General features: G+C 53.4%; 1 protein-coding gene across 1 annotated transcript in view; it reads left to right on the forward strand.

Annotated features, from left to right (window-relative positions):
- Nucleotides 1-22,676, forward strand: part of LOC115347370 — a 40,415-nt gene that overhangs the window by 17,107 nt on the left and 632 nt on the right. The window contains exons 7-9 of the mRNA XM_030028706.2: nucleotides 1,751-1,926; nucleotides 7,894-7,995; nucleotides 14,624-14,732. Coding sequence (XP_029884566.1) covers nucleotides 1,751-1,926; nucleotides 7,894-7,995; nucleotides 14,624-14,732 — 387 coding nt within the window. The remainder of the gene's footprint in view (nucleotides 1-1,750; nucleotides 1,927-7,893; nucleotides 7,996-14,623; nucleotides 14,733-22,676) is intronic.

The following is a 22,676-nucleotide window of genomic DNA, read 5'->3' on the forward strand; positions in this document are numbered from 1 at the left end:
GTTAAAAAGCAGATACAAACGTGGATTTTTAGGAGTGACCTATTGGCTGCTGAAGAAGTGAAGACTGAAAACATGCAGTAACACTGCTTTCCTGAAGGTTGAATTATTATTTATTACTATTACTATTATTACTATTATTATTATTATTATTATTAACAACAACAACAACAACAACTGGGCAGCATCCTTTGGCCATCTGGGCTTTGACCTTTCCAATTCACCCTGTTCTGTGCCTGCACGCTTCCTCCTGCTCTCCTCTGAGCAAGGTGTCCCTGGTCACCCCCCCCCCCCACGCTGAAGGTCTCCTCTTCTCCTCTGCCCTGGAGGGTCCGTCCTGGAGCTCCCCCGGGGCACGTCCATCCCCAGGGGAAGGCAGCCCAGAGCCCTCCCCGCTCCTGGCCCTCCCCGCGGGCTGTCCCCTTCTGAAGTGCTGAGGTCCATGCTAATTAAAATAATGGCCTTTTTTGTCCTTAGCTTGCCCAGGCTTCAACCTGGACTAGAAATCATTCAGCGGCAGATTGCAAAACACAGGATCATCTGCACTGTGTATCAATAAAAAAGAAAAATATAAGGATATGGCAATAAAAGACCACTTAATAGGAAGTCTATCCTGTCTCCAGTGCACCAACATCAGCTCAGCAAAACACTTTAACTGTGTGATTAAATATAAGGTTGCTCTTAAGTCCATTGCTGTTCAGCAAAGCAGTTTAGCGAGTGCTGAAGTACTTTGCTGAATGGGGGTTTTGCTATCTTTCTGTTTTTCCTTGGGCAGAAGAATTAAACTCATGTTGGTATCGCCTATTAATAAGGCAGCAAGTAGCCGAGGCAGTACTCGTGCAGTGCAACAGAGCTCATCATTTTTCTATATATGAGCAATTAAGCTGCACCAGGAGGCCTATGTCTTTATATCATCACCTAATGACAGTGCAAAAGTATTCAGGGGAAGGAGAGGGAAAAAAATCACATCCATATTTAATTGGCAAAGTTATCACCTTCACTTCAGAGCCCTAACTTACAGCCCTTCTGGCCGATTTCCAAGTCAGATCTATTTCCCCAGACTGGAAAGCGGGTAAAGTGTCCTTACATTATACTTCTGCAACAAAATACCATTTGAAAGCTCGTGAACACGCTCCCAACTGCAGTAAGTAACAGATAGTCTCTTTTCTTTGCAGCAAATGAAGATATCTTTGAGCTGTTAGATTCCTTTCATTTTTTTTAAGGAAAGTATTTGTGTTATTATTATTATCCAGGCCCACACTTGCCTGTCAGATTAAATTTTTTATTGCACTAAAACAAAAAGCCATCTGGAGCTCCTCACAGCCTGTTCTCGGTACCGGAGAGTGGCAGCGTGGCCCTTCCTTATGCAGCGTTTTGATTCTTCCCAAGGTCTTTTTTTTTTTTTTTGAAAATTCTCCAGTCTGTTGTTTTCATCTGCGTGTCCCCTAAGTCTCTCTAATTCTTGATTGTGTTCCTTGGGGCTCAGTATCTTTACACCCCGTCCCTCGGCCGTGCGTTTCTCGGGGCGGCGGCGTAGCTGGAAAGCGAAGAGCAATAGGGGCTGTCCGCTTTCATTATGCGCGTGAGGAAATCCATCGCTGTTCCAGGGGACTGTATCTGTTCAGCCAAATACCTCATTTACCAGCTTCTTCATTTTGTTTTGCAAGCCCCGAGGTCCTTCTGTCGGTTTGCAGGCTCCAGGGTTGAACTGAAGCTATTTATCTTTTTCTCCCCTTCTCTCCTCCCTCCTCAGACGGAGCTGAGCCCCGGCTGGTGATGGAGGCGACTGGACCCCTCAGGTTTCATAACGTGCCTCGGGACTCCCCGGCTGCCTTTAAGTGTCCATGTCAGCAGCGGCTGGCGGCTCCTTCCAAGGGTTGTCCCTGTGGCTGCGGCAGAGGAGAGCTCCGGCACTCGCCGGCAGTGACGGTGAGGGAGCCGAAACCGCGGTGGGAGAGCAGGGCTGGCCCTTGTTGGCTGACGTGGGGAATGACCACAGAAAAAATCTCGCCAGGAAAGAGTGGCCCTGACCACCTACCCCTTCTTGGCTTGACCACCCAACACTTCTTGGCTAGAACACCCAACCCTTCTTGGCTAGAACACCCAACCCTTCTCAGTTTTGCAGTGCCCTGTCACAGGGCATATTGCCTTACCATGTTCTGAAGAGACAGAGAAAGAAGAAAAGAGAGAAAAAGGAGAGGAGAAATATCGATAACTTCCATCTCCTCAAGCCCAGTAACTAGCCTTCCTTTGACACTTCTCTGCCACTTCAGCTTCACAAAGCCCTGGCTCTCTGAAGATTAATTGATGTAGGCCACTCAACCTATTATCAAATCCCTTTCAGTTACCATTTAAAACCTTCTGATTTATTTTTTTTTATAAAGTCACCGAGGCTTTTTATGGATTCTCAAATGATTGTCCAGCTTGACAAATTGGATTCTTAAAGCTGGTTCTTTAAAGAAAAGGATGTGGTTTGACAAGACAAGAAACAGCTCATCTTTGAGACAGGGGGATAAATAAAAAAAAAAAAATCCCATTCTTCGAGTCGGGTGTTACTCAATGGGTGTCTCGCTCGTCACTGATAATCTTATCTGTCTGTGATGGGAAAGGACCCGCACAAAGGGGCCCGACTGGGCTGGAGGGCTGATACGCCTCTGATTAATAGGACTGTCCAGCGCGTGCAGAGCCGCGGGAAAGGTGATTAATGTCATTTGATATGAACTCCGACCCCCTCCCCTCGCCGACACCACGCTGGGGGCACCTCCTGCCACCGGTGACAGATTGACTCCTGCCTCCCGGTCCGTGCGCGCGGTGCAGCGGGCAGGGTGGTGGCAGCTGGGTTGTCACCCCTGACTTGTGCTGAGGTTTGTAATGTCGTGTCACTGCCCAGCGCTGCGGTTGATGATTCTGATGGAGTTTTTATTGTGTGCGCTCAAACCCTGCTTTCCACTGGAGTCCAGGTACCCACCGTGTCACCCCAGGCTTTGCAAACAGCAAAGGCGCTTTCACATCTAGCATAGGGATGGGGCAGAGTAGCTATGGAGCCCGAGCGATGCGTTTCTGATCTCTGTGAACCCAGTCAGGGATGCTCCTGTAAGACGTCTTCCGAACCTGCTGGTCACCAGTGCAAAGGGCCTTTTGGATGCGCCTGAATAAAACCTGTGTGTGGAAACGTAGCCAAGGTAGTTGCACCTCCAAGAGCAGTTGGAGCGAGGACCACTGGGAGAGGAGACGTCTGCAAGCGCCTGGCTGCCCTCTGAAGATCAGCCCCTCCGAGAGGTGCTCAGGTAGATCCCAGGTGAGGCACCTCGGAAAATCAGCATTTCTGGGAGCTCCGTCATGACCTGGGTGCTGGGGCTGCTCTGATGCGCTTTGTCAGAGCACCCGTGGGCTGGCATCACGGCTCCTCCGCCCGCAGGTCAAGCTCGGAGCAACCTGAAGCTGCCGGCCCACGCTGGGGCTGAGGAGATGCTCGGCTCTGGCCGTGCAGAGCAGCCACGCAGACGGGTCCTGCAGAGCCGCGGTGGGCTTTGGTGGCAGGGCTGCACGGCGTCACGCTGCTGGCGCTCCAGCTTGGGCTGCGGGGAGGAGAGGAGAAGGGACCTGTGCGCATTGCAGCCTCAGGGCTGCAGTCCGGCCAGGAGCCCGAGCGTTCCGTCCTCCCAGGCAAGACAAGGTATAGTCTCTTTCTGTTTAAGTTATATTTTAATTGCAGGGTTTTGCTTTTCATTTTTTAATTGACTACCTTTACTTTGAAAATTTCACACCTAGCAGTTACTCTGAATAATGGAAATGCATCATAACTCCTACCTGTTCTCTGTATTGAATAACTCCAGGTGATACTTTATATCTTATTATGATTATTTATTATGATGTCCAGTTTAGTTCTGTAGCAGAGGGAGATCATTAACCTCTCTTGCAGTAAAGAGAACTCTCCATGTTGTTTTCAAAGCCATTAAAGCTTTGAAAACTCCTCTGATTTTTTTTTTTTTTTTCAACTAAAAAACCTACAGGGCTGCAGAATAAAATGCTGACACAGGTCGGCTAATGCAGGAGGAGCGCAGACCCTCCTGCTGTGTCTCGCTGAATTGCAAACGGAGCTCCAGAGTAAGGAAGAAGTTATTTGCTTGTTAGAAAACCCACGCGTGGTGCTGGGAACCCGGAGGCAGATGGCAATGGTGCTGAGAGAAGAGGAGGTGGCTTGGTCGCAGGAGGGGTGGGAGATGCCACCAAGGGTCTCCAAGGACGAGTGTCCCCGGGCTGTGCGTGGGCAGAGGGACGTGGGGTCAGCAGCTGTTTGGGCTGGTCCACGTGCATCAAAGCAAATTCCCTTGCTCCTCCAAGAAAGCCCGTAAAAGCCTCCACGGTCTCCCATCATCTCGTGATGCTACTATTAGCTGCACTGTTTTTGGGTGCTTTTTCACGCGAGTTGGCATGGTGCTGTGCCTTGGTGAGAGCGAGGAGTGTCTTTTACAGATTACTGCTTTCAGCAGCTGCATATGGTTACTTAACATCTATTTATGGCCACCTAATGCTGTCTGCAGATGCTGCTTCTGTTTGCTGGGCCTGCACGTAGTAGGAATGGGGAGAACCTCTCGGTTTTCCATGGCTGGCTGAGGTTTCAGCTCAGGCATGGCTAACTGCTGGACACACGGTTCAGCCCGCTGGGAATTTTGATTAGTCATAGGGGGAATTTATCCGGAGAGAGATGGAAGCAGATGCTGTGTCTCCCACCTGGGCAGGTAGCTCCTGGAGATGTGGATGCGCTCTGGAGACTGTATTTTGCTCAGGACCGAGAGGTGACCCCGATTAAAATCCTGTCTGCGGTCAGAGGGATGCTCACGTCCTACAAAGTCACCTTGCTTCCCAGTCCATGTTGTGTTCCTTCACACCCAAAAGATCCTGAAATAAGATGTTCCCCATCTCCATATAACCACAGGCTACTTTAACGTGATGGCTGATGGTAATAAAGCCTTTGTAGATGTCCCTGTTTTTTGGAAGCATATCGTGCTGACCATATGGCTGGGGAATACGGAGGCTACATTCATGATGGGATGCTAATGAATTGGTAGCTTTATCCGGCCTGTCTGTGCCTCTCAAAAACAAGAAAATGCTGTTCATTAAGCTCTTGTTAAAGTGCCATCATAAAGGGAAAAGCATCCCTATACAAAAAGAAAAAAAAAAAAGCTGCAATTCCTTCTTGTTCTCTTCCTGGGTCTTCCAGATGAAATTTGCTCTGTTTGAAAGCCATGAGATGATTCTCCTGATGGCTGTGAGGACATTGCTCATGTTCTGGCTGCAGAAACTTGCTCCTATACCTGTGATGCATCTCAGGGGACGTGAGTATTTGCTTTTCTACTAAGCAAACACTGTGACTTGAGGGAATATTGAGAATTAGGTGCTGTTTTCACAAGGCCACCTCTCCCGAGCAGGTGTGGCTCCACGTGCCTGCTTGCAGGACCTCCATCCCTGTGTCCCGGGGAGCTCTATCCCATGTTGAATGCTGCCTGAGAATGAGTCTTCATCGCACATGGAAACATTATTAATTCCATTTAAAAGACTGAGGTGTTGAGGCCCAAAAGAAGTGGAAGGATGTTCCTACCTGGGAACGGAGCCCCAACATTCAGCCACCCACCTGGGGCTGTAGGCTCCGGAGCAGAACAGCCATCACCCCAAGGTTAAGTGGGCAGGGACCCCTCGGCAGTCTGAGCCTGGTGTAAGCAGATGAATAATAATTATGGACTATTAATATTATCCAGAGAGCATCTGTAACTCTTCCAGCAGATCGTGTGGTGTAACCTTGCTGCCTGACCAGAAATCCCCGCCGGCTCCTGACTCATCACAGGAGCTTTCAGCATCCCACGTCACCCAGGCGAGCTGGACGGAGATGCCCGGAACCTGCGTAACGCAAATTGCTGTAAACGGTGATCTGCCGGGCTGCCGGCCGAGCCACTCGTGGTGGGTGCCGTGCCTGGGTTGAATGCCGGTATGCAGACCTCGTCTTCTCCTGGGCTACGAGGAGGTTTCACCCTGTGTCACCCACCCTAACACCAAGGTAGGGCAGCAGAGCTGCTCTGCTCAGGCCACTTGTTTTCCACTCTGTGTCAAACTGCTGCTCTCTCCGCTGCCGCGGAGAAGGCGAAGCTCACAGGCGGCGGTCATCACGCCAGCCTCCAACACCGGTGGACTTTTTGAACTTTTGCTTGTAGAAGTCGCGCTCGATGTACGGAGAGCGGCGTGCATCCCACCGTGGGCAACGATGTACGGAGGGCAGCGTGCATCCCACCGCGGGCAGCGAGCGCGCGGGTGCCCCAGAGGCATCCTGCATGCTGCAGTCAAAATGCAGGAGCGTGTCCGCGGCTGATGGACTACGTTAATCTGAGTTTTGCAAAGATCTGTCGTGCTGAGCAATGCGGAAGCTGAGTGACCCCTTACCATTTTCCAAGAGCTTTTAAGCCCTGGGTGCTGGAGGAGCGTCGGAGGTCCGGCGCAGGCTGGGGTGGTGCATGCCGGTGCAGGGGCTCACGGAGGGAAAGAACAAGAGTTTGAGATCTCAAAGGAAACTAGGCCAGAAAATGCGGCAGATATAGTTTGCAAAAGGATGATCCAAGCAGCTTTGGTATGGTTATGTTCCCTCGCAAAGACAGAGAGCTGGAGAAGCTCTTTATCAGTGTCAGGCGATGACAAACGACAGCCGGGGAAAGTCACGGGGCTGCAGCGCGTTGTCGCAGCTGCAGCACCTTGGAAATGATACAGGTATCGCCGCTGCTCCGCGCCTCGGGGTCCTGCTTTGGCCTTAATTAATCACGGAGAAAAAGGATTGTCTTTTCTTCTGTTCTTTTTATAGCACGATAAATGAGGGAGGGAAGATGAGGAAGAGGAAAATTGCATGTGGGCACATTTGGGGAAGATCACGCCCCCTCCCTGGCTTGTACACAAAGACATTACTGCCTGGCTGGCTGAAGTGTCAGGTAGGGAGCGAGGGGGAGGAAGAGGAGGGGAGGCAGCAGCAGCCAAACAGGCACTGAGAGCTGGGACCTTTCCTGCAGGGTGCTGCTGGAGGCCAAGGATGGCACCAACCAGCAGGGCTGATTAAACAAGAAATAAAAAAAAAAAGGGGACAAAATCAAGCCAGAGTTTCTTACCATTACCTCCAGTCCTTTTTTTTTTTTTAAGAGTTCCCTTGAAGCCTTGTCTATATAAATGTTGAATTATATGGTTCTTTGACTCTTTACTAGAAATTGCTCTGAATTACTTTTTTTATATAATCTGTTTCATTTCCAACACTCTGCCGTATCTCGCAGAGGAATATCTGTAGCTGTCGACTGGCTCATTCTCCTGCTGCCAGGCTGCTGTGCTGCATCTTCTAATAAAGTTGCCCTCTGTTCCACTACAGGGCAGTAATCTGTAATGAAAATTTTATATGAGTGGTTGGGAAATGGAGTTTGAATCTGGGTTTCAAGTACGATTTTCATAATACCCCAGGCATATATACGCGTGATGTTTGGGAATTCAGAAATAAAAGGGATCATTTCCCAACAACCGTGTTTTCCTTAAACCCTTTCTCGATGGGGTCACTGGAAATGTTGCGGCTCAGACCTCACCCTTGTGAGCCCCTCAGTTACGATGTGAATTTGGGAACCTGGTGGGATGAAGCATCACCAAGACATGGCATCGTGGTCATCCATCCTCATGGAGCTGGCAACATCCCCACGTAACCTGCAGGAAAATGGGGCTGTTTGGTGGCACTGCTGTCACTCCGGTGCTGTGCGTGGGGCCGCAGCAACCTTTGCCAGAACAACCCAGCCAGCGAGGTTCACAGGTCCTGATGGTGGGCTCGGTGATAGGTGGTATCTGAAGAAGTGGAAGGAAAAATGACACTGGTTCTCTTTCTAGAGTCTTCGGACGAGATGGGGAATTTTATATGGGTGTCATCTCTGGCCTGCTGGGATCAGTGGAAGTCTCTTCATTGCCCTCACTGAATTTGGCTTGTCCTCGGTAAGTCCCACTTCTGGACTGGACAGGCCGCATGTTCAGTCCAGCGCAGCTTTTCTGATGTTCTCGTTGCCCGTGAAGACAGCCTCGACGGCGGGGCTCACTGAGTTGTTAATGTTTGCACACAATGTCTGTGTGTGTGCACAGATATTAATGTCTGTATGTCCATTGCGGTGATATTTTCAGTGGCTGTGGGTGCCGGTTACGAAGAAGGTAAGAAAATTCTCAAAAATGTAGGGGAAATAAAGTCTCTTACCTTCAGAGGTGGCTGAAACCTTCCCTGGTCTTCTAATGCAGTGCTGACCTTAAGGATGCAGTCTGGGAGAACAGAGCCAGCGTGGTCCCGAGCGTGGGAACGCTGCGATACAACCCCAGCGCCCGGCGGGGGGGTTGGCAGGAGGGGACGCTTGGTCTCCACACGGCAAATACCCCCTGGAAGGTCCTGGGGGTCCCGCGCAGCCCCGACCCCAAGAGGAAAAAACCAGGAGCAATGTCAAAGCTGCTGGTCCTGCCCTTGGGTTACAGCACCTTGCTCTGGGGTCACGGCTCAGCGCCGGGCAGGGTGGCTTCCCATCGGGATGGGGTCTGCGGGTGCTCCCGGTCGCTGGCCTGAGAGGTTTCTGCTCTTGTTGGCAGCGTGATGAACACGTCGGTAATTTCTTCTCTGCTTGCCTGTGATGATCCCTGTCTTTTCCATCGCCAATATGGTATTTTTCTTGTTGTTATTGCTATTGTAATTATTCTATGAAAACCAATTAAATGCAGAGCTGCTCGACCAGGACCGGGGTCCCACCTGTGCTGCGAAGCGCCGTCGAGACCCCTCTCTGTCCCCACTCAGCACTTCCCTGGTGCGGAGCAATTGCCGTGACGGTCACCGTGGCCTGGGATGGGATGCGGGCAAGCGTTCAGGCTCAGCCGCTGCTGTTTGAATTTGGCACATCTATGCTAAACACGCGGTATTAGCCCTCTCCGGGGTTGATCAATATTTAATGTGGAATTTACAAAGATTGACTTGAGGATGCATTTAAAATTGGAGCATTAGCCGTAGGTGGCAATTTCCGAGTCACAGCAGTAGAGTTTGATTATTTAGAGAGATGGCATTTCGTACATTTAAAATAATCCTTAGGACTGCGGGGCCTGCTGCAGCCCTCTCTTCCCCTAAACTGTTGACTTTTCAATTCTTTTGTTTGTTTATGTTCAATATTAATCACCCCTCTTGCTCGTTCAGCGCTGGGCTGGGCTGATGGGGCTCAGGCAGCCGGTGCTGGCGGTGGCAGGGATGCAGCTCGGCTCCCTTTCGGGGTTTGCCCTTTTACCGGGGTCCAAGAGCCAAAGCCATTTTGGGAAGCAGAGCCTCACGGCATGCCCGGCACGTGCTGGCCATGCCGGCGTGCTCCAGGCTGGTGGGATATCCCCCTGCGCATACCCCTGCAGCACGGGCATCGACGCACGCCTATTTTGGGAGGTTAATACTTGTCTCTGGGTGAGACTCCACGACCTACACCAGGCGCGGGTGCTCTGCAGAGCCTCCCCGGTGCTGTGCCGCTTGCCTGCTCGGGGATGCTGCAGTCCCAGCCCTTGGGAACCAGGCTGGGTTCTCTCCCCCACCCCCAAATTCTCGCTGTGATCTATTAATCTCCCAACACAACGAGGCCGGGGTGGGACATTATGCATGCACGCAATACGCGCGCACATAGAGACTAATGAAATTGCTGTTTTATCTTGGTTTGCTCGTGCTGCAAGCTACATTAATAAGAGCTGACAGGTTTGAAATAGCTGATCTGCGCTGGTTCAGGTTGCAAATGCAGCAATCACGAGAGCACCTGGGCCATGGGATTGAGTGCGGGGACTCTCCGGTTTATGGGCTGGAGCTGTGAAGGATGGCTCCGCTGAAACCAAAGCGGCCGGGGGCGCGTATGCAGCCAGAGCTCCCCATGCGCTTGTCTACGTAAAATCAATTCAGGCTTAAATGAGAAAAAGAAACTGCACAGCCCGGATCGTTAAGGGCCAGAAGCAGGACGAGGTGGTGGCTCCCGCCTTGCTGATGTCCCTGGGCTGCACCCGCAGGCACCCACCGCCTCCCGGGTCCCTCAGGTTTGGTCCTGAGTCCCTGGGAGGAGAGCTTGCCCTGCACCGGTGCTCAGGGGAAGCCAGGACTCGGTGCTGTGCCGTGTGCCTCGGTGCCGGCTCTGCCGTAGGCACCGGCTCCTGGAGCTGCGGTGCTTTGCCTGAAATTCAGATTTCACCCGCAATGGCCGAGCCACTCTGTGCCCCTTTACCCGGGCGGCTTGCGGTTAGAAAGGCAAAACAGCAGCTTTTAAATTTATTGTTTCTTAGCTTAAGCATCGCAGAGCCCAGGGGTGACCCCAGGCTTTTGGTGTGGGGCGGGCAGTGCTGGTGGGTGGAGAGCAGATTTATTCCCTTCCTTGAGGTGACCACGGATCTGGCCCTGAATTTAACCCATCTCCGCAGCCCTTGCAAGGAGAAGGAAACTTGCAATTGCTTATATGATGGGGAGAAATTACTTCCCTTCCTCCCCTTTATTTAACTATTCTACTACGACTTTGCTCAATTTTGTGTAATTAAATGAAAACAGCTTGTGTCATATATGGAAAAGGAGCACAACCTATGGTAGTGACAGCACTGTTCATAAATATGAATGTTTTTATGTTTCAAAAAAAAAAAAAAAGTGGAAACGCATTGCTGAAACGGTGCATCAGTGAGGTGTTGGTGAGGAGAGCGGGGGCACCCATGGGTGCGACCTCAGGTGCCCGTCCCTGTGACCGTGCGATGACACCAGCCATTTTATTGAAAACTTTAACGTTGGCAATTTTCTGCTCAGCCCCCCCTTGCTGCTTACATACCCCGGGCTAGGCTGCGCTGCCCCTCTGCCCCAGGGGGCTGGGGGTGCCCGGGGGGGGTGCAGAGGCAGAAGGATGAGAACCCCACTGCAGAGGTGGTGGTGGTGGGACCCCCCCCATGGGGTCGGTCTTGAATGCCACGGGCAGCAGTGGTGCCGGGGGGGGGGCTGTTGGGATCCAGGCATCAGTGGGGGTCATGCTGGTGGATGCTGGGTCCAATTTGCTGCAGCAAGTCCCCGCTTTCCTACAAAATAGCATGTGCAAAATAATAAGGACTTATTTCCCCCTCTCCTCCCCCCTCAAATCGAAGCACAAATATGACAAGTGTTATGATTAAGGCTGAGCCGCGGCCCCGAACATCTCTCCCCTTGCAGATTACTATGTAAATCAGCCACTTAATATTGCCGCTTCCCTCCACGGCGTGGTGTGTGTGAGGGTGGGGGGCACCGGGGACGCGCTAGGTGACAACCCCAGCCCGTGGCGGGTCACACGCCGCCGGGCTGGGGACACGTGTGCCGCGACGGAGCAGTTCACGTGGCGCACGTGAGACCTGGCTAATGCGGACCTGGACAAACAAGTCACTTCCTCGGCCTTTTTTAATAGTAACTTGTGGTTTTTTTTTTTCCTAGCACCTCTTGTCTGAAAAGCCAAGACAGTTTCCAGTGCTGGGTAATGAAAGCGGCATCCCTGGGGACGCCGGGGAGAAGAGCTGTGACATCTCAATGAGCTTACACCACCCTGAAGTGCTGAAGAGCTGCCTTGGGCACGCGCTGCCCGCAATAAGCGGCACTTGCAACACGTCGCTGCTGCCCTCGCTCTATAAAACTCAGGTTTCCCCAGTAAGAGGTGGTGGTGACGGCTCTGGGTGGCAAGAGGGGCCGAGCACCGTGCTGGGAAGAGGCTGGGCTTCATCCCTGCCCGACTGGCACCTATGCTCTCCGTGCACAAATACTTTCCCTCCGTAGATCTGGAGATGGAAAAGGAGATGGGGTTTGATGGACGAGCGGAGCGAAGCACAGATTTATTTTACGTGTCTGATCTTGTTTCCTCTGGAGCTGGGGCTGCAGCAGAAGCTGCCGGGGCCGGGGGGTGCAGCGCCGGGGGGGTTCAGGTTTGGGATGCTCCCGGCAGCCCCTCCCTGCGCTCGGCATGGTCCCATCAGACCGACGGGTCTCCAGCCCCTCCAGCGGGCACCTGCCTCAGGTTGCTCACGTTATTTAATGTCACGCCTCTAATGGCCCCCATGCAGTGAGCCCACCAGACCCGGTGGGTCCCGGGAGGTGCTGGGGTGCCCGTGGGGCTGGCGGTGCCTCTGCTGCCTTCCCATGGCAGCCCGCTCCCTTCCCCTCCTGCCTCTCCTCTGCCTGGGATCTTAGTGTGTAACATATGCTTTAATAACTGCCCCCCCCCCCCCAAATAAATTGAAGGCTGTTCGTTTCTGTTGGTTTTTAATCTCACTTATTTTGCTGCTTACTCTGTAAGAAGATTGAAATAGCAGCAGGATGCGGTGCGCTGCGTTGTGGCATATATTGCAAAGCTGCGATGATGGAAATAGTTTCAGAGTAAAGACGTTATTAATGAAGACTATAACCAGGGAAGGTACGCTAAGCTCATGTACCTGATCTCGCCCGGGTTGTACTTGACCAGCACATCCATCTACTGGTTGTATTCATCCATTTTTTAAAACGCCTTCACTGTTGATGTCAGCCTGCCTGGCAGTTTTGTGCCATTTAAAAGAATCAAAACAAATTAACTCCAAAAAGTTCACGTCTGAAACGCTGCTGCTTCCCAGCTCCCGGGCTGCGAGCGAGGGGGGAGCCCTGGGCGACGGCACCCCCGGATGGCCACAGACCCTAGGAATCCTTATAGAAATATTCCTGGCGGCTTAGCTGTGGTAGGACGGAGCTCAGCTCCCGCTGCCATCCCCGGGCGCAGAGTGCAGGAGCGGGGCTCGGGCTGGGGAGCACGGCCCCTTGCCCGCTGTGCGGGGGGGGCCGGGAGCGTGGGAGCTCGGCAGAGCTGCTTGTCCAAGAGAAATGCAAATATGGGACAATCAGCCTCCGCGGCAGCCAAGTAAGATGTGATGAAACCCAATCAGTTAATAACACTTCAAGGCAGTGGAAGAATTGCAGATGAACGTGTTTTTAAATAACTTTTTTTTTTTTTTTCCCTCGCTAGAACTATTCCTCTGCATTTTTACTGAAAAAAACCCCCTCATTTTGGTTTTTATCTTGCACAAAGGGCTGCTAGTTTCAAAGCCCAGAGTCGAGGAGTCTTGGCGGAGCTCTACCATTGCATCCTCCTGCACCATTTTGGTTCCTCAAAAGGCACCTCCGTCCTCGTGGGTGGCCCCGCTGAGCCTCCAGCTGCCGGAGGAGGGTCCCACGGGAGCACTGTGGGGACCCCCTGCCTGGGACCCTGGGGGTGGTCCCCCCATGGGATGCTGCACCGAGCTCCAGCCGCCCGGCGCGGGAATAAACGCTGCAGGAGCAAAATGGTTCGACAGATACAGCTGACGAGCATGAGAAAAAGAAGGTTTTGAGACCCGGATAGTAATCAAGGCTAATTTGTTGATTTGCCATCCGGAATCATTTCTTGCATTATTTTTTTTTTCTCCCTACACAATTTGCTGCCTGCCTTCGGGGAGGGTGGGGGGGAAGCACGCGCCCTCCATCCTCCGCCGAGCCTCTGAGCAAGCTCCTTCTGCCTGATTAAGGGCTGTCAGGATGATTGATGTGTTCTTGCCGGAGAAGGTGAGTCCCTTCGCCGTGACAGCTGGGTTTGACAGCCAGGCAGAGACCGGCCCTCGCCAACACCCTCCTCTTCAAATACCTGTATTTTCCCAGCCCAGACAATACCGGGCTGCGGCTCCGGTGGCGAGGGCTGTGCTCTCCACCGCGTGACAGCACGTGTCCTGCCAAGGTCAAAAGCCTCCGAAGCCCAGGCGTCCTCCCCAGCACGGCCCCTTTGATCCCTGGATAAGGACCGGCAGAGGAGGGGGCTGGCGGGGAGGCAGCTGGAGGAGGGGGCAGCTCCCCGGTAAGGTCAGGGATGTCCCCTTGGAGCAGGTCGCTGCGGCTCTGCGGGGCGAGGGCTCTGCCCGTCCTCTGGCTGAGGATGAAGGGGTTTGGTTCGGACACCGAAGATGAGGTGGTGGTCTTTCTGAGGTCAAACGGCAAGCCCGTGGCAGGCGGGAGAGCTGCGAGTCCTCCCTTTTCCAGCTGCCGCGAAAATCAAATTCGTTGGCCGTTGGCGGGCAGCGTGTGGCGAAACCCGTCCTTGAGCATCTTCTGCTTGGGTGGTGAGCTCCTCGGGGCTGGGATGGCTCCGCCACGATGAGATGCTCAGCCCCAAGTGCTGGATCCCCCGTTACCGCAATGCAAAACCCACCGGGTGCTCCGAGACCTGTGTCTTGACCCAGGGCTGATGTGAGCGCAGCCACGGTCCCCGAGGAGCCGGGCAGGTCCCTGGGCTGGGGGTGGACATGACCAACCCTTGATGGAGGCACTTTGGGAAGGGCAAGCGGGGCTGTATCGCCTGAGCTCGCTCGAACGAGGGTGTCTGAAGGACCCCCAAAGGGACGAGCTGCTGCAGCCAAACTACAGCGGGCCAAGCGCTCTTAATAAAGAGAGGACTTCAGATGCCAGAGCTGACATGGAAACTAAATAATTGCCCTTTGACATGCAGTAACTGAATAATTTCTGTTGCTCAGCGTGTCGCTCCTTAAGATGTTTCCCCTCCCTTCTGCAATAATGTGCATTTCTCCGCAGGCTTGGTCTGTGGGTCCATCGCTGCCAGTGGACGGGGGTCCTCCACACTGGGAGAGCGCTGGAGCGGCAAGGTCAGCCCTGCAGTTGGCCTTCAGAGGGCAGAGCCAAGGTAAAACCCCTCAGTGATGGATCGTTTGACTTCCTCGCATCTTCTTGGGCAAAGGCTGAGCTTTGCTGCGGCAATATTTATGGCAGATGCTTTCCTTCACTTTACCAGGTAAGCCCTTCCAGCGTCCCCGCGGCCGAGCCCTGGGGCAAGGCGAGCATTTAACACGGCTCTGCATCCCAGTCCCTCTCTCTCTGAAGAACATAAACCTCTGGCTTCAAAGATGCTGAGCCTTCCTGAGATGCACTGAACCGTTTCCATTTCAGGCTGAGGGGTGATGAAGCGGAGGGCAGGTCAGGCTGTGGGCCAGCCTCTGCTGCGGCTGGGCCAGCGGTCTTGCAAGTAGACATTTAAGTGTCCTGGTGGTATATTTAAGTTCTGGGTGGAAAAGGGTGTCAGCGGAGCCATAAAAGCATGAGTCAAAGAAATGTGCGACTGGAGGTAGTTTTAATAACAAATACATGTTTTTTCCAACTGTTGAATGCTCGGCATTCCCTGCCTGGGAGATTTCTGAGTGTTTCAGCAAGACGGTAGCGCGCTTGGAGAGGAGGTGGCTGTTGAGGCTGCTTTGCATGGGAAGAAAGTCGGTGGGGTGCGTGGGCTGGACGTGGGTGCGCTGGCAGGGAGGGACCCCTCGCCCGGGTCTACCTGGGTGCCGGGGTTGGATGTGCACGGAGGCTCCCATCGCTCCGATGGGACACGCTGTTCCGGGGAGGGCAGCAGCCCAGCCGAAGGCTGTCGTGGGATTCGCGAAGAGGAGCGAAACCTGCATCCGACGCGTGGTGGGGCAGGAGGAGGGACGTGGTCCTGGTGCCTCCCTGGCCTCGGCGGCTCTGCAGAAGCTCATAAGCGTTATTTTTGGGTGGGCGGTGTCCCGCTCCGCGGAGGGGTGGGTGCCGACCCAGCCAAAGGCTGCAGGGAAGCAAGTGGGAAACGTCAAGCTATGGAGAAGGGCAAAAGGCACAAAGCGCCTCGGGTTAATGCTGGAGACCTTCCCCAGGGTAACACCGATATTTTTGGGGGGAAGGGGAATTCAGTGCTTCTTGAAACTCATATGGTGTTTGGGAAGGGGCATCCGTCCTGGAGAATATAATGAACAGATGCTCCAGTGCTTATTATTTTAAAAGCTATGAATTTCAAACTCGTTAATTAGGAGGAGTGAAGAGAAACATCAGCAATTCCAACTGATCATCCACAGGAGCCTTGTACAGGAAAATAAATGATGGAGTGCAAAAATACGGCCTGAAATCACTGGGTAGATGCTGGGCTTTGCTCCCTGTGGGACCACAGCCAGCTAATCTGGATGGGATCTTTTCTAAGACCTGAAAAGCAGGGAAATCTGCCTGGAATGAGTATTTATGTCAAACCTGAGACAATCTATGAATGTGTAGATGGGGCAGCCGAGGTTTGGCAAAGTGGGTGTGGGAATTTCACATCCTTATTTCATATACTGTCAGACACTGCTTTTCTGGCTGGATTGCTGTGTAAGAAAGCCAGGACAAGCCCAGTTCGGGCAGCCTCCTGCAAAAACCCAGTATGGCTTACTGGGAAACCGCAGCCCGTTAGCATCTCCTCAGCACGCAGTGCTCCAGCGCGGTGCCTGTGGGTTTGTGCGGAGGTGCCGGCTGCTCTGCTGCCGTTCAAGCATCAGCGAGCCGCAGCACTGCTGGGAGAGAATACCATATACCGGAAAAAAATCTTACTTAAGTCTTTGCAAAGCCACAGATAATGCACTGTGAGAGTGAACAACCAGGATGAAAAATAATTGCACTCCTATTTTTCTCCAGCTTTTCTTATCAACGACTTTATCACCTTTGGTTTTATTTTACACCTTATTTAGACTTTTCTGTAATCCCAGCTATTTCAAAATTGACACCTCCTTAATACCTTGTCTAACACCTCTGACACCTCTGGCTAATGCCCAGGCCCTTCTCCAGCACAAAACAGCTCTAGCAAAAATGGAAAAGGGCTAAAATGGAGAGAGAGAAAAATTATTTACTGCCCAGGCTCTGTGAATAATAACCTTTGAGGAGAAAAGGTGGGGGCCAGCCTTCCCTGTGCAGCTGAACTTTGATATCTACCCACATTAGTCTACATCTGCCCATTTCTTATTATTGAAAGATCGTGCAGCAAGTGTTACGCAGGAAGAAGCAGCGAGAGGATTTATTGTTTGAGGGAAACTGCAACCTATAAAGGCTCAACTTAGTGAACCGAAGCAAATTAATTCCTCTTACTTAGACACCCTGCGCCAAGTTCAGCCCAATTCAAAACATTCCATCTCCGTGCGTCCTGCTGGCGTTAGCGGGTTTGGTGCCGACCCGAGCACCCGCTGCCGCTCCAGCAGGTCTGTGCACGGCGGGTGCTGTGGCCAGGGCTTTGCCCCTCGCTGCCAGCCCTGAGGATGCCTTTTTGGGGGCTAATTCTCCTTTTGCGGCTGGGGAAGGTACCTGCCTGTTTGCGGGGGATCCCTCCTTCGCAATATTGAGCGAGTTGCTAAATAGCTCTCAAATCTTCCCGGTTTTCTGGTTGAGAGGAGACTAAACGGGATGCTGGGACACCCGGCTGGGTTTGCGGTGTCACTGAGCTCCGTTTCTCTGGGGGTCACTGCTGGGGTCCAGCAGCTTCTCCTGCAGGTGCCCAGGGGCATCCGAAGATGGGGGCTGGAGCAATGCTGCCTCCGTGCCAAAGCCAGGAATTCCCACTGGGAAAACTCTTCCCCCTTCTCCCTCTGGCAGTCTCTAACACGGCTGACTTTTCCTGGCAGCTCAACCTGGAAGAAATCCCATTGCAACCCCAGCATTGGGGATAACACAGCAATACACTTCTTTTTTTCTTGCCTCTGATCTCTGAGCCTAAAGACTATTGCTACATTACCTAGATTTAACTACCCATTACACAAACTATATCTCTAAAGCGAGGGATATGGCAGCTTTATTATAAGTTTATTACATGCTAATTCAAGCAAATAAATTTGCTCCAGCTGTGGAGCAAAGGAGATTAATAACCTCGAAGATCACTTCGCTGCTTTGATGAGTTTCTTGAACAGAGTAGAGTATATTTAGGAATAGCAACTAGATTAGTCAAAAAACCCCTTTAATTATTAGTGACACTGTGCAAACTGCTTCATATGAGTGGAATACCAACTACTTAACTCCCTGACCTTATTATTCAAATAAACACTTCTTATTATAGCAACATGACTTGCTCGTCAACACATCAAATCAGCTGCCTGGGTGGTGGTTTGGGTGTCCCCGCTGTGTCAGCAGCCACAGCCGGGCTGCATTAGGGGTATAACGGCCTTAAAGGGGCAGAGGCTCCTGCACGGAGAATTTAAAGACCTTTATGTGCTACGTGGTGAGCAGGGAAATGTGCTTTGCTGGGATGGTTTCAGTGCTTGCCCCTTCCCCTGCCCGGGGCGTTTGGTACTGGTTTTTATTCTGCAGTTACTTTAGATTTTTCTGAAAGTGCTTAAGACTGGACGTTCCGAACTGCCTTGGCGTTGCTGATGTTTTAACGCCTTCTCCAAGACGCATGCGTGTGTTTTGTGCATGCACAGCCTTGGGTAGGGGATTGCGGGGGCTGTTCTTGTTGCTGGGCCTCTCCAAGTGGTCATTGCCATCCCGTTTTCTGGAATCCAGGGCAACTGCACACTTGCTGGTTCATCTTTGCTGTAACCAGGGTGCAGGCGGGATGCAGGAGCAGCATACATTTTTTTTTGTGCCCCTTTTCATAGATAAAAAGCAGGGGAAGAAGGGCTTCCAAAAAAGACCTCAGCCGTCAAGAAGATATATTTGGGTGTTTGCCAAAAAGTAGATAATTGTCAGAGATACTTCCCAGCGCAAAGAGTTTAACTTGGAAAGTTTTTTCCGGGGAGCAATGTGCAGCGTGCCACGCTCCCGTGGGGATGCTGCAGGGTCCCGGGCAGCACCCATCCCATCCCATCCCATCCCATCCCATCCCATCCCATCCCATCCCATCCCTCCTGGGCAGAGAGGTGTTTTGCAACTCCTTTGTCCGGGTGTGGGGGTACGCGCCTCCTCCATTTGTGTTAAATGAAGCCTGTTTTGGCCCTGCGCGAGCCTTGCCACTTTTTCACGGTGCTGGGTGACGGCTGCTGCCATCAGGGGAGGTGGTGGTTTGGGAAGGGAGCGGGAAACGGGGACCGGTGCTGCAGCCCCCACCGACCTGCCGGGGAGCTCGAGCCTGCGCTGGAATAAATGCGTCGCCACCCGTTTGGGTAGGAATCGTGCTTTTTTAGTTGTTGCCGCTTTGTTGCCGGAGGGAAGGTGTTTGTGACCCAGTGCCAGGGCAAGGGACGGATCAAAAGGCGCCTTCTGCCTTCTCGCGAGGGGAAACGTCCCCGGCGTCGCGTCCTGTGCCCTTAAACCGCAGCGGCTGCCCTTGAGCCTGATGGATGGAAGCGGCACCAGCTCCGGTGAAGCAGAGAGGACGCGGAGCACCGATCCGCATCACTACTTGCTTCCCTTAATTTTCTCTGGTCCCGTTTTACCCACCGGCCCAGCTGGACTCAGCAGATGCCGGCACCGGGGGACGCTTGGGGGGCTCGGAGCCCGAGGGTGTCAGTGCTGGGGAGGGTCCGTCAGCTGTCTGCGGGGACGGCGTGGGTCCAGCCGCTCTTCAAAAAGCAGCAAATCGAGAATATTCTGCTGCCCCCATGCTTCCTGCTCTCCCCTGTCTCTCCGCTGCAGAAGGCAGCTCTTCTGCCTTCAAACAGTTTCTATTATATGTAGAGCAAGCAAAAATGATGTGTTAAATACAGCCCGAGCTGAAGCTCTGAATCAAATCAATTCTTTTTTGATTCCCTGAGCTTTTGAATTTTCAGCCCTGCCAAAGAATTGTTAGCACAAGAATAGGGCTGAAGGAGCAATCCTTTCGTATCACTATTGACTCAATTATTTTGCCTCTTGATTTTCTATGAAGCGGGCCGCGATGCCGCGCCGATATGCTGATTGCTAATGGCAGAGTATTGTTCAGCACCGTCTCCGAAGGCTCGGGGTGGAATACCTTCCTCTCCCCACTCGCTAGGGGCTGCATTTGGGACCTAGTTTTATTTTGATTGATGCAAACCGCAGTGCACCGGGGGATGTGCAGGGCAGGCTTTTCACCACGAGCTGCCAGGAGGACCCTCGGTTGGGCTCCAGGCTGCTGGTGCAGCAAAGGGTTACGGTTCTTGCCGGGGCTGGGCTGCCTCGGTGACCTTCCTCTGTCTGACCTACTAATGTCCCCGCTCCTGGGATATTCCCGGCGCTGCCGCACGCGCGGATCGATAGGGCCAGCGCGGCATAAAGCGGAGAGGTTGCATTTACACAGTGTCACGACTATCAATATTGACAGCTCGGACGCGTGCCCTTCGGACCGGAGTGTGCTGTCAGCGTCGGGTTATTAATGCCCCAGCGGCCACCCGTGCCCCGAGCCCCCCGGTGCTGCGGGGGGGGGTCACCGGCAGCTCGAGCCCAGGGTCTGGGCAGTGATGCTGAGCCCGGCTCTGGGTGCTGCATCCCTCTGGGGTGCTCACATCACTTGAGCATCTCAGCTCAGGCACCCTTTGCAGGGGTGCTGTGTTATCCAGCCGCTGTTGGGGCAGAGGGAGACAGGGACAGGGATGGCATGTGGCTCCGGCTCCACCGCAGGCGATTGGGAGGGTTTGGAGCCCGCAGCCCCGACCAGGCTCGCTCTTTCAAGATAAAAGGGAGGAATTCCCCACCCATCAAAAGGTGGTGAAAGAATGGTGGGAAGCGCTTTGGATCTTTGGATGAAAGGCGCTGAGGAGGAACAAAATGCTGCCTTGCTTTGAAGATGCAAAGCCCTGTATAAATCCTAAGCAGTTTTATTAGTGGCTCAAATGCACCGCAGGCTTAAAAAAGGCAAAAGTACTTTTTTGTGCTTATTATTCTTCCTAATGTTTATGTTGCATCCGTGTCCCCAAGTGCTAGGAGCTCTTTGGACGCAGGAGGTGACAGAGCCAGCAGGCAGAAGGGGGTCACAGGGCTGGGCAAGGGGCACCGGTGCCCCGGCTGGTCCGGGGGGACAGCCCGGGTCGTGCTGGAGGGATGGGGGGGTGAGGAAAGCGCTGGGGCCGGCCGTGCAACGGGCATCTCTGCAAAATGGGGCTGGGGTGTCCCCTGGCTCTGGAGGGAGGTGGGCGAGCGATGTACGCTAAATATTTTTTGATTCAAACGCGCTTGCTCCAAGGCACGGTCAAAGAGGCAGCTGCTTAAGCACGTACAAGCAGAAGACGTCTTCTTTTGTGGCGAGTGGGCTTGAAAAAGTTGGGTGCAAAGGAGCGGGGGGAGCCCGGGGAGGAGCATCGCCGCGGTGCAGCCCCGGCGAGGCGGGCGTGCAGGCTGGGTTGCTGTGGGAGGAATTAAAGCTGGTGGACCTGAGGTGTAGGAGAAGCCACTGGTCCCACCGCCACGGCTCCGGGGACACTCGGGGAAGATGGGGAAGAGGGGGGGGCTCCGGAGCAGCCTGCTGCGGGGCTTTGCAGGGCGAGCGTGGCCTTTCTCGCGGCAACACTTGGAAACACCCTGGGTGCAAAGCTGCCAGCACAGGGAAGAAAAACCCCAAATCAATATGAAATAATGCGTTCAGCTGGGCCCCTTTTCAAAGCTGTCAGGAACTGTAAGTGCAGTAGTCAGGAAGGAAAAACTATTTTAATTCAGACTCTTTCTGGAAAGCAGGACTCCCTCCCTTTGCCCCCCCCAGCCATGTTCTCTGCTGCAGGAGCAGCTCTTCCCTGCGCTGGGGTGGCTAGCACGGCCGCTGCACACGAGGTGCCGATGGATGAGCTGGAGAAGAAAGGAGGCTCATTTTGTCCAATTTGCCAAACCACACAGTAGACTTTTTAAAATTACAGTGTAAGAAATAACAGCAACTGCCTCTCTCTTTATTTTCCCGTTGAGGGGCAGGTGGCAGTGCCCTTCCCACCTCGCTTGTCCTCCTGAATCCCCGGCCAACGCCACCTCGGTTCTGTGGCAGCCTGGAGCTGGGGACGAAGCTGTTATTACCCGTTGAAACGCACGGTCGAGTTGGTTTGTCATTACAGGGCTTCGCCTCCCTCCCTGCCCCGGGACAGGAGGAGGGGGCCCGGGCAGCGCTGCCCTGGGCATGGGGATTTCCAGGAGCACGTGTGCATCCCATGAAGCAGCGAGGACCAGAGCCCTCCTTTGGCCGTGCACCCCCCCCCCGGGTTTATTTAAACTCCATCCGATTGCACGCTTACCATGTGAGAGCTCTTTAGGTCTCTCTCACTGCTGTGCTTCAAATTAGTGGAAATTAAAAGACTGAACGCTGGTGGGAAGCAAGGCCCCGAGGTGCCCCGAAGCAGCGGCAGGGGTGATCACCCCGAATCAGCCGGCGGTACCCATACAGGCACCCCAGCCCCTGGTTTTGGGGGGGGGGTAGGTTAGCGGTGAAATTCTGAGCTGTAACGAGCGCAGTCCCCCCCCCCCGAGGATGCACGCAGCGGGATGCACAGCCTGCTCCTGCCCAGGTGAACGATTAATACCGCTCACCGTGCCCCTGCCTGCCTAGAAAACAACGCGGTGAAGGGTTTAACGGCACAGGTTGAAAGCAGACGGGCTCCCTGGCCCCCGGTTCCTGCCATGATACCCCGGCATGGCTGAGCATGGTGGGTGGGAGAGCCGCGGTGCGGCCGAGCCTCCCAGCATCACCATAAATCCCGGGGAAATTCAAGCCGCTGTTAAGTGTTTGGAGATGCTGCGAGTGATGATTTCGTAATCGCTCCCGCCTCTCCGCGGCTGGCTCGAGACGGGGGTCATTCGGTTAATGCACGTTTCAGTCTTCATTGCCTTTTTAACTAGTTTTTAATCAGTAATTATTAGGGAGCGGGAGCGGCGCGCAGGCTCCTCTCGCCCCGCTCCCCGGGCGAGTGCCACTCAATATGTCACGGCAATTAGCACCCAA

This window comes from Aquila chrysaetos, chromosome 10, assembly GCF_900496995.4.
Source record: "Aquila chrysaetos chrysaetos chromosome 10, bAquChr1.4, whole genome shotgun sequence".
NCBI lineage: Eukaryota > Metazoa > Chordata > Aves > Accipitriformes > Accipitridae > Aquila > Aquila chrysaetos.